Genomic DNA, 11,347 nt, shown 5'->3' with positions numbered 1-11,347 from the left:
CCCAGTGGTCCGCTTGCTGGCCTCCACATCTGTCTCTCCCCTCTCTGGGACCCTGAGCCATATTCCTCTGTCAGGGATTTGCATTCCTGCTGCTTGCTGTACCTCAGGGATATCCAATGCTGGTCTCATTGCTGGGAAAATGACAGCCTCTGCTCCATCAGGCTTCCATTGTTAGCCTCACATTCTCCCGACTTAGTTGCGCCCATGTGGTGTGATTTCTCTCACCAAGTGTTGTTTTCCTTTTCTCTGCCTGTGTTTGCACGGAATGCCATGGATTTGATATAGTGATTGCTTAACACATATACCACATAATAGTATTTTATTTCTTTCTGAAGCACTGTTTGCATGACAAATGAGTTGGTAACATTTGTGCAACTCCTTGCAGCTGTGCAGTTCAATATATAAAGAATGAGCCTTTCGGCATCAATACCAGCCCGGTATATTCTAAGAGTGCTTGAAACTGATGCTTAAACAAAGTGAACGGTGCAACGTTCTGCAGACTGATGGTCTATTTCATCACAATGGATCTCAGAGCACTTGAAAAATATGGAGGGAATTGGAGCCACCCCTAGCACTGGTACTCAGTGGGAGCTCTATCAGCCTTCCAGTGTGGAAGGACACTATTGCTGCTATCTGTATAACCAGGTCCAGTTAGCCCTTGGACCTTCCCTGAACCCTCTTGACCATGTCTAGCCTAAGACCCAGTGTGTTGGTGGTAGTGACTATTTGCAGCACAGGGCCACTCTTCCCTTTTATGTGGACTTCTAGCAGCCAGTGGCCTTGCTGTCTTCTGGGTCTAACAGCCTTGGTGTGCATCTGTGAATACCAAGTTCCCAACCACCCACTCACACTTGGTCTGCCCATCAGCTCCCCTCAGGATCCCTATAGTCTTTCCCTCTCTGTTTTCCCGCTTTCTTCCCTAAATTACTGGTCTCCTTCCTGCCCCTTCTCTGGGTTTGTTTGTTTACTTTTGGCTGATACTGGGATTTGAACTCAGGGTCTGAATGCTGTTCCTTAGCTTTTCAGCTAAGGAAGACTAGTATGCTGCCATTTGAGCCACAGCTTGATTTCTGGCTTTTAGATTGTTAATTGGAGCTAAGAGTCTCACAGACCTTCCTGCCTGGGTGGGCTTTGAACTTCAATACTTACTTATAGGTCGGTCTCTTGAGTAGATAGGATTACAGGTATGAGATAGGCACCTGGCCCTCTGGATTTAGCCCATGATATTCTCTGCCCTCAAAGCCCTTTTGCCAAGTTTAGTGTGGTGAGGCTGTGGCAGCCATTAGCACTGCTTCCTTGCCACTGGCCCCTGTCTTGTCAGGCGCTGCCCCCTGGGCTGGCTGGGCTACACAATGGTAATCTGCCTCTGTGTCTCCCAGTGGCTCTGCTTCAGGGCCTGTCAGGAATGGAAGGTATCTTTTTAAGAAAAGGGAAATACTGCAAAGCTGTCAACTGTACTGAGTGGCCTTCTTCCCATTACTTTGTGTGGGTTTGTTCAAGGTACCAAGCTCAGGCTGTGGTTGGTCTTCCTGATTTATTAAAGGCAACCAGGAAAGACAAGCCACAATGTCTATATGTACTTAGTAACCACATCCACACATTTAGCAGAGGCAGGAGCTGCAGGGAGCACCCTCTGAATTCCCTGAGGGCCACCACACCACCTCCCCTCCTGCTGACCTCTCTGTGTCCTAGCAGAGCCCCAAAATAATAATGACAATAAATCTTTTAGTGGATATCATTCTCCTTCCTCCTCCAGAAAGCCCTGCACACATTTATCAGGGCTCCAAGATACTTGGGGACTACGGATTTGTCCTTGATCCTCAGCTGTCCTGGGCTCACTTCCAACCGCATTGTAGTGGCATCATACTGGGGGAACGTGGAGGATACTGGGTTGAAAAGTGGGTGTTATTTAAGGCTCAGATTTTTGTCTTCTCATCTGGTTTTGCTATCCTAGGAGTGGGTGATAAAGGGGGAAATAGAGTCACCAAAAAGTGCTAGATCAGGCTTGATGGGCAGTTCTGCCATCTCCTACCAGCCTGCTGAACATGAAAGGAAATGCTCTTTTGGCCAAGCTTGCACTTTGGGTAAGAGTTCCTTTAGAGGCCTGGAATACATTACCCGATGTCAATAACAAATTGTGTATGAAGAAAAATGCAATGCTTTCAGAACATTTTCTTTTGGGCTTTGTCCATGATTAGATTATACTAAATTATAGAGTACAGATATCAGGCAATTACTCTTTGCTTTTAACTATTCAATTTCATGGCAAATCCATGTAGCTCAGTAATTATGGAATCACACCGATGTGGTTACTGAGAAAATACCTCCTCGTCTCCATCTCGCCAGGTTGCCCTGTGATCCTGTTAAATGAAAAGCACCTTCCAGACCATTCTAGGGCCCATCTGTACCCCTCCACTAATCAGATGTTCTAGTGGATTCTGCTGGGTAAACCTCTGAAAGATGGATGGGGGCAAGAAGGTGGTGCCCTGGTTTCCTGGTTGACCTGGGTATTCCCCAGTCTCTGAGCCTGGCTGATTTGTGGCTCATACATCCTGTATCTTTAATCAAGATAATCTTTCTTGTTTTGTGAAAACATGGTCATTTTTTCTTGGCTCAGCTCACAGAATCCTACTCCTCTCCCATCTCCCCCCTCATTTTAATTTCTTCTAGCGCCGAGCATGTCCTGTAAGCAATCAAGTCCGCTGTCCTGGAAACTAGAGGCACTCCTTGGCAAAACAGAATTATTTGAGCTGATAGTAGCAATCGAACAGTGGCAGGAAAGGAAAACCAGAGAAGAAAGGAGCCGACACTTCTAAGCCGGTGGTGGGCACTGTGAATACAGATGTGGTAGCTGGGTCCCTGTTGCAGCTCATTACACAGAAGCATATTGGAGGTCATAGGGTGAGGGTTGGGACAACTGGGCTGCAGCACTGAGCACTGAACAGTGTTTTTTTTCTGCAGGAAAGACAGCATTACACTCTTCCCAAGGGTTGTGCTTGAAAAACCTACTCCTAGTTAAAATACAAACCAGCTAGGTATGGTGGCTTACATGGGGAAAAGTATTGCTATCCAAGACTAGCCTGGACAAAGCCTCAAGATTCTACTTGAAAAATATAAAGGGAAAATGGCTCAAGTAGTAGAATATCTATCTAGCAAGCTGGAGGACCTGAATTCAAACCCCAGTACTAGTTGGCTGGCTGGATAGCTGGCTGGCTGGCTGGACAGACTGACCAACAAGATGGATGGATGGATGGATGGATGGATGGATGGATAGATGTAGACCAGCTAGGGTGAAGTCACTCAGAGGTCCCATTCCTGTTATTATCACCCATTCCAACCCTGCTCTTCAACCCCCAGGAGCTTAAGAAAAATTCCCTAAAGTATACCAGCCCTACACCCCAAAAATGGTTACCCTCTGCTGGTGACTGGGGAAGATGATCACATAGAGGATGAGGGAAATCAGAAATGGTATCCCCCTTGGGTGACAATGATCAAGATGCACCCATAAACTGACATGTTGGACTGAAACAGCTTTTTGTACAAGCACTTAAAGATAAAAGTTAGGGAAACACAAAAATAAAAATGGTTTCCCTCTTGTTTCTCTGCTTCTCAGAATATGTGCCAGGTAATGGGTGAATTGGCCTGAAGGAGCTGAGAAGGATGAGCAGGTGTCTGGATACAGCTCTTCCCTGTATATCTACAGTGCTAGCTTCTTCCTTTCACCCTGCCTGCCCCTCTGCCTCCTCACTTGTGCCCATGAGTTGGTGGCATTGCTTAGGAATGTGCTACAACTCTGGGGTTGATCAGAACGTGACTCGTGTATGGAAATGTATCAGGACAGTGGCTGGTCCTATGGTGGCCTTTGGGGAATTCAGAGCACTCCAAACAAGGGTGCTGTTTGGTAGGTGGAGTCTATGCTTGTGACTATGCTTGGTGTCTAAGCCCTCTCTCGCACCAGGTGGGCATGTAGCAATACCGAGGGGACGTGGTGTCCAATTCCTGGTAACCTATGGATGGAGGGAGTAGCAGTTTCTATATGGCCCCAGCTTATAAATAAATGAATATTCATTAATGTGAAATTAAATTAGAGAGAAACTTCCCATCTAGTTTTGTTTAGAAGGCAGAAATAAGTGGGTTGGCTATGCAATTTTGCTGTGGATGCTGGAGCCTGCAGCCACAAGGTGATGATAATAATAATAGTCACTTGCTCTTTGCTGGTGCTTCTGCCCTCCGCTCTCAAGGCAGATATTACCACCTTGCTTTTGCAAAGACTCATTGAGGCTAAAGGGCTGGTTAGAAGTTACTCAGCAAGGGGCTGAGTGCAGAGGCCTTAAAATCCTCAGTCCATTAGAACTCCAGCTCATCAGTAAATAGAAAAATGGAGTAGGATTCGGACTTAGGATTCCAGTCTTCTTTCCCCAAAATGTTGTTTCTCTGTGCCTCAGTTTCCTCTTCTGAAATGGAAAGGTGCTTCCTCTCCTGCCCAAGCCTAAGCTGATACTTGCACTTTGCACTGGGCACTTCCTAAGGATGCAGCATTTTGCGAATGTGTGGCTCCATCCCTCTGAGCTTCCTCTCTGATTCCTCATGATCTGAGCTGGCCTTTTAGAAATTAGAATATTAAATAAAAGAGGAGTCGCTGTACATGTCATGCTTTATTTGCTGGAGAAGGGATCTGCTCTGGAGGGGGTCTGTGCCCCAGTGTGCCTCATGGTTGCAGGGGATTGGAAGGCTTGGCTGGTGGGCAGCTTGTCCAGGGGAGTCCACCTTGTCTTTGGAGGATTTTTCACTCAGCTTCTGGAGGAAAAAACCCACAGGTTTGCCCTTCAACGGTGCTGGCACATCTGCTTAGGAAATGGCCTTCTAAACCTGCTTGCTGTTCAGGGGTGGAGGGCACTGCCTGGCAGGAGGCTGCAGTTTTGCCAGAGCCTGGGAGCTCTCCATAGCCTGGGGCAAGTCATTTAACCTCCTAGTTTCTCCAACTCTAACACCACCTCCTCCATCTCCGCTGGCTGCTCGTGGAGGGACTAGGAGAGATAATTAGTGGCTGTTTGTCAGACAAGATCTAGCTTTGCTCAAGTAACTCAGGCAGACCTTGAACAGAGCAAGCCGAGAAATAGGCTGCAGAATTACACAATGAAAAAGAAAAAAAGCTGAAGCAGGGGGTTTTCTTCCCCAGCTTCTGTGGTACCTGGGAGAAAGCAGGGGCTTCTAGGGGATGCTAAACTGGAAGGAGAGGGGTTTACGACACCCTGGTAGACTTTAGAGCCCCAGCCCTGCCCTCTCTGTGCTGCCTCCCCTCTGAGCCGGGGCCTGCAGCAGAGGCTGAAGGTTTGAAGTACAAAGCCTAAAATAAATAAATAAAAATCACCAGACTCAAATCCTGCTCAGATGCTTCTTAGAATATTAACATCAGGATGGACAGAGACCTGAGACATGGAGAGGCCCTCCCCGAGCAGTGAGGGTGGGTGCTGAGCTTACCAGGCTGAGTGGGCGGCAGTGCCTCCCTCAGCAGCCCTTCCAGGGCGGCCGGGTACTTTTCCAGCTGCCTGGAGTTCATCTTCATTCCAATTTCCACAGGAGCAGTCAGCTGTGAAATAAGGCAGAGTTAACCGAAGGGAGAGGCGCAGAGAGTGCCTTAACCCCTGGATACCCTACAGGTGGATGTGGGAGTCTGGGAGACACAGCCCCACCCTGCCCCTGCCCCTGCCCCTTCCTGCTCTGCCCTGTCCCCTTCCCTCCCTCGTTCTTTGCTCTCCCCCTCCCTCCTCCAATGGGCCTCTGGGGCTCCTCCGGGAGTTCTGACACCAAGAGGAAGCCCAGGAGCCCAGCTGACTTCTCATGGGGGGCAGGAACTCACCCCTCCAGTGATCAGAGCTCACCTGCTGAATCCCCACCACCCATGCACATGTTCTTAGTGTCTGGACTATATTAAACCAAGGGCTTCGTGTCCCCATTTTGCAGAGGAGGAAATTGAGCACAAGGAAGCTGTTGACCAGCAGTAAACAACTCAGGAAGAAGAGGTACATACAGAGGTCTGGCTCAGTTCTGGGCCCAATACACCCCTCTCTTTTCATATATGGGGGCCCAGGACCAATCACTCTCATATGTGGGGACACAGGAGATGGATAAGGAATTGGTGGCTGTACACCAGAATGGATGTGGTCTTTAAGGTTGCGCACCCATCTTACCCTCACAGCCAGCTTGTCCTGGGTCAAAGGCCTCACTGCATGAACCTGTTCTGGTGGGGGAGGAGATTCCCTGCCTCTCTCCAGAGCCTGCCCCCACCACTTGCCACCTACTGCTGCATGTGGGAATGGCTGGACATACTGTCTACCCTCGTGGTGGCCTGAGGTCCCTAAAGCACATCTCTATGGGGCTCCTTTAAATCCTGCCTGTGCTTTAAATCCTCCCCACAGCTATGGCTCTGCCTCTCTCTAGGCCTCAGTGTCCCCACTCTAAAACCGGGGCTGGAGATTAGTCCAGGGAGGATCTCCCAGCCCTATGCTATCATAACAAGGAGGTATAAAAGGACATGAGCCACTCCCCCCCAGCCCCCGCAGGCCTCCCCTGACTGCCAGTGTTGTCCAGGTGAAGGTTAAGGCTGGTCTGAGGAGCAGACTTACCCCCCAGCTCTCTCCCAGACAAGGTGGGGAGGGAAAGAAGCCTGTTCCACTCTTGGGGCTACACTTGACAGAACTGAAGAGACATCAGTCCAGCAGGATGTAGGAGGTGAGAAGTCAGACTTGTTTCTGCCCTGACTGCTGAGATGCTTTGGCAAGGCCTTTGCTGTCCTAGGCACCTTTATGTGGAATGCCCAGCTCACACCCAAGTCCTCTCCTCTCCTCTCCTCTGCCCAGCCTGCCGCTGGGAGCTCACCCAGTCCTAGCCTCAGCTCTCCACTCATGTCCTAGCCTTGAACTGCATACAGCCTCTGTCTTTCCCCCACACCTCCAATCTCTCTCCACTCTCCAGAGGATACACTTTGCTAGGTCAAGAACTGACTGAAAGGTAAAAGGTACGAGTAGGGAGAACATTCCGGGGCTGCCTTGGGGCCTTTGCATGGGCTATTACTTCTGCTTGGACCCCTCCTTCTAGACATCATATGATTCACTCCATTGCTCTTTCAGTTCTTTGTGCTTCATGCCATCTACTCATGAAACCTGCCATGCTTCCACTGTTTTAAATCAAACCTGTTTTGTGTTGCCCAGCTAAATTTTCCTCCATGGTACCCACCCCTATCTGTAGAGTTTTAATCACCTTCCTTGTCTGTTCCAGAGCCTTCCTGTATCTCGTTTCTGCCTCTCCTCAAGGATGTGAGTCTGGGTTTTTGACTATTTTGTTTACCACTCTATCCCCAGAGACTGGGCCATTCAGTGCAGGAGCAGAGCAATCAGTGAAGCTAGATACTGCCCAGGCCGGACAGTCTCCAAGCGCTCTCCAGGTAGGTCATCTAGGAGCCAGAGCCACACAGGCTCCTGCTCAGGAGAGGGGGGTCTAGTGTGCTGGCCTTCCCTCTCCTCCTCAGGACACGGCTGCTTCCCGACTGTCTCCTGTCTCTGCCTGTGCTGCCCTAGATCTTTCCATGTCACGTCAGGTGACTCGCTCGCTCTGAAGCCTGGGTCTTCCCAGACATCAGGCCGGGCACACCTGGCCCTGCTGGCCTCTGGTCCTCTCTCAGCATCCCCACCAGGCCTGCTCCTGGGGCACCTGAGCAGGGATTTTGCATTAGCTTTTCTCTGGGGGAGCAATAGCATTGCCTGGTGGTTCCTAGGCTTCACTTCGTTCGGATGCTGCCTCCTCTAGGAAGCCTTCCCTGGCTTCCCTGGACAAGCCGTCCCCAGACCTCTCTAGTCAGTCTCTACCTTATTTGCTCCTTTGGTGCCTAAAAAGATTGCTTGGTCTCACTGCTGGACTCCATCCCCTGCCAAGTTGGCCCTCTTGCTGTATGCCTTGCTCACTGCTATATTCTAGAACATTCCACACCTGTTGGTGGTATGTGAGCCCTGCCTTCTCCTCGGGTTAGGGAAACATGTCCATGCTAAGTTTCTCTCTATCCTCCCAACTCACCTGGACTGTGAAGTTTTCTTCTTCCTCACTGGTCTCCTCTTCTTCAGACCTCTGCTGGAGGTGCAGGAGTTTCTTTTGCCCTTTGCTCCGTTCCCTTTCCTGGAGGCAGAGCACTGCATTGCACAAAACTGCCACCTCACCAGGCATCAGTGGTTCACGCCTATAATCCTAGCTACTCCGGAAGCTGAGATCAGGATCACAGTTCTAAGCCAGCTTGGGCAGGAAAGTCCATGCGACTCTTAATTTCAATTGACCGCCAAAAAGTAGGACGTGGAGCTGTGGCTCAAGTGGTAGAGTGCTAGCCTTAAGCCCAAAAGCTCAAGGACAGCACCCAAGCCCTGAGTTCAAGCCTCAGTACACAGACACACAACACACACACACACACACACACACACTGCTGTCTTCAACCAGCTCAGAGGCCTCTCTCCTTTCTTGAGCTGTCTGGGTGCTCCCTGGCCCCCAAGACCAAGAAACCTCTCTTTCCCAGGTACCTCTCCCCACCCCCAACTCAGATGCCCAGTGGCCTGAGGATGAACTTGGAGTCACCCTCCAACAGGCCATTATGAAGAAGAGCTCATTTCTTTGTGCTTAAAAATTTGCACCCAGATTGTTACCGTTAATTAAGTTAAAACATGGAGAATAATGGTCGTCCTTCATGCATATTAAGTGTGAAAATGTAGCTCTCTTTGCAGAGAGCCTATAAAAAAGGTATCATGAGACAGCCCTACCCGAGAGGGCGCCACAGGGTGGCCTGCAACTCAGAGTTCCTGGAAGGTGATTTATAAGAGGAGAGACAGGGAGATGAGTTATGGAGGAAGGAGCTTGGAGCTTCATAAAAATCTTAGCTCCTGGCAATTACCAGGAAGAAAACCACAGCACAGAGTAATGCAACGTGTCTGTGGGTTGTTTTTGCTGGCTTGTGCTCAACCCGAGTTTGACCATTTCTGTCCAGCTCCAAATCTTGCCTGGCATGCTGTGTACTGGCTTGCCAGCCCTGCACTCAGGCGTACCCTCCTGTGTTAGTGTCTCTAATGGCATGCCTGGGATTCTGCTGTGGGACTCCCGAGATGTGATGCTGTAATTTAGAACAATGGCTGGAAAAGTATGTGTGTGCCCATCCATGTGTGTGCATGCACGCATGCTTGTGTCCTGAAGGGCCAGCAGCACTCAGCAACGAGTGTGGAGATACATCCCATGCTGGGTGATCAAGACAAGAACGAGCTGTGCCATAGAGAACCAGGACAGTTAACTCACGTGCCTTCCTGTTGAGTCTTGGACTGGGTGATACATGAAAGTTCTCTATCCTCTCCGTACTTAAAGGGCCCAAAAGTCTGCACAGCCAATGTAATCCTCAGAAGTCCAAGATACTGAGGAACATTTTTCTTTTTCTTTTGTCCTGGTACTGGGGCTTGAACTCAGCACGTGGGTGCTGTCCTTTTTTTTTTGACCAGTAATAGGGCGCGCCACTTCCAGCTTTTTCTGTTTTTGTAGTACTGAGGAATTGAACCCAGGGCTTCATGGATGCTAGGCAAGCATTCTACCATTAAGCCACATTCCCAGCCCTGGGTGCTGTCTTTTAGCTTTATTACTCAAGGCTGGTGCTTACCACTCTGCTTTTGGCTTTTTGGTGATTAACTGGAGATAAGAGTCTCAGAATCTCATGGACTTTCCTGCCTAGACTGGCTTTGAATCATGTGATTCCCTGATCTCAGCCTCCTGAGTAGCTAGGATTATAGATGTGAGCCACTGACACTGACTCCCACTTAGACTGCTTTTCTGCTTGGGCTGACTTTGAACAGCAATCCTCAGATATCTTTTAGTAGCTAAGATTACAGGAGTAAGCCATTGCTACTTGGCTAAGAGGCAGTTTTCCTTAGTCCCTGCTGCTCGAGTTCCATTTGGGACTGTCTGTTTTCTCTAGGGTCCATAGGGAAGTGGCTATATCCCCACATGGCTAGCAGTTTTTGTCTCTGCCCTCTGGACAGTGGCTTATGCCCATCCTTAGCTACTATGGCCCTGCTCTGGCTCTCATCTCACCTTCTCTGGCAGCTATAGGGATTTCTCCCTCCTCTGAACCCCAGCACTTAGCACTAGCATCCCTTATGGGACAATTAATCATGTACTGCCTTGTGACATCTCTTTTTTGTCTTTGATTGTTAGTTAATTTTTCATATGTTGGTGCTGGAGCTCCAGTCAGCTCCTAAAAGACAGGAGGTTGGCACCACAGAGAAGCCCAGTAAATATTTATCAGCTTATTGATTGAAAACTTCCCCAGAAAGATGAGCGGGGGGGGGGGGGGAGGTATGTCACTCCTGTGAGCCACTGTCATCTCTTGGTGATACTGGCAGCAATAGAGAGGATAGTGACAGAGGGACATCTGGCACTCTCTTGGTTCTGGTACTACAGGTGTCTCTGGCATAGTCATCAAACAGGAGTTTACCAAAGAGAGGGTTCTAGCTAGGTGCCTGTGGCAGTGGCTCATGCCTTAACTACAGATACAGGCTGAAAACTGAGAATACGAGTTCAAAACCAGCCAGGGAGGGAAAGCACAGTAGAAAGCCAAATGTAAGAGGTATGGTTCCAGTAGTATAGTGTCAGTCGTGCGTGAAAAGTTAAGGAGAGGGCTGGGATTGTGGCCTAATGGCAAGAGTGCTTGTCTAGCATGCACAAAGCCTTGGGTTCAGTTCCTTGGTACCACATAAACAGAAAAAGCCAGAAGTGGTACTATGACTCAAGTGGTAGAGCACTTACCTTGAGAAAGCTCAAGGACAGGACAGTGCCCAAGCCCTGAGCTTAAGCCCCAGTACACACACACACACACACACACACACACACACACACACACACACACACTTCAAAGAGGCCAGCCATCTTCAGGCTAGGTAGCAGGGCCTCCTTCAGCAATGTAACCAGGTAGGCAGCAGGGTTTCTTACCTGCATTTTCTGGAATTTGCTGTAGGTGAGGATGGGAATGAAGGCGTCTGTCTGAGAAGCCAGTATGGTGGCTGCATGTACCACTAACAGAATGCCCATGGTCCTGCAGGACAGCATCCTGGAACTGGAGAATGATGAGGGGCTTCTGTCACCAAGCTAAAGACACTGTGGCAGATTCCTGCAAGGAAGGTAGGTGCCCAGTTGTGGTCCCCACCCCCACTTGCAACCCGTGATCTTAACCAATAGGTTGGCTTCCATGGACTGGGGATTTGTCCCAGGGTTTCCTTTTGTGCCAGTCCTGGGGTTTGAATGCAAGGTCTGGGCATTGCCCCTTAGCTTTTAT

The 11,347-nt window shown here is 49.4% G+C and overlaps 1 protein-coding gene across 1 annotated transcript; it reads right to left on the bottom strand.

Annotated features, from left to right (window-relative positions):
• Positions 1-1,916: 1,916 nt before the first annotated feature.
• Mln (motilin) lies at positions 1,917-11,121 on the bottom strand. The gene is made up of 5 exons (XM_090355226.1): positions 11,005-11,121; positions 8,071-8,169; positions 5,482-5,590; positions 3,956-4,007; positions 1,917-1,950 (listed from the first exon to the last, which is right to left on the bottom strand). Exons 1-5 carry the CDS (start codon positions 11,119-11,121, stop codon positions 1,917-1,919), a joined length of 411 nt encoding a protein of 136 aa, XP_090211352.1.
• Between the last annotated feature and the right edge of the window lie 226 nt (positions 11,122-11,347).

Source organism: Megascapheus bottae, chromosome 22 (assembly GCF_031878675.1).
Source record: "Megascapheus bottae isolate mThoBot1 chromosome 22, mThoBot2.hap1, whole genome shotgun sequence".
Taxonomy (NCBI): domain Eukaryota; kingdom Metazoa; phylum Chordata; class Mammalia; order Rodentia; family Geomyidae; genus Megascapheus; species Megascapheus bottae.
This window is presented reverse-complemented; position numbering and strand designations above follow the sequence as displayed.

What these genes read in the sequence shown, in the direction of transcription:
- Mln (XM_090355226.1), bottom strand. Translation starts at nt 11,121, where the DNA reads ATGCTGTCCTGCAGGACCATGGGCATTCTGTTAGTGGTACATGCAGCC. An exon ending in AAGAAAACTTCACAGTCCAG is followed by an intron (nt 5,591 to 8,070) that starts GTGAGTTGGGAG and finishes CTTATTTCACAG; the next exon opens with CTGACTGCTCCTGTGGAAAT. An exon ending in ACTGCCGCCCACTCAGCCTG is followed by an intron (nt 4,008 to 5,481) that starts GTAAGCTCAGCA and finishes CTCCATCCATAG; the next exon opens with GTTACCAGGAATTGGACACC.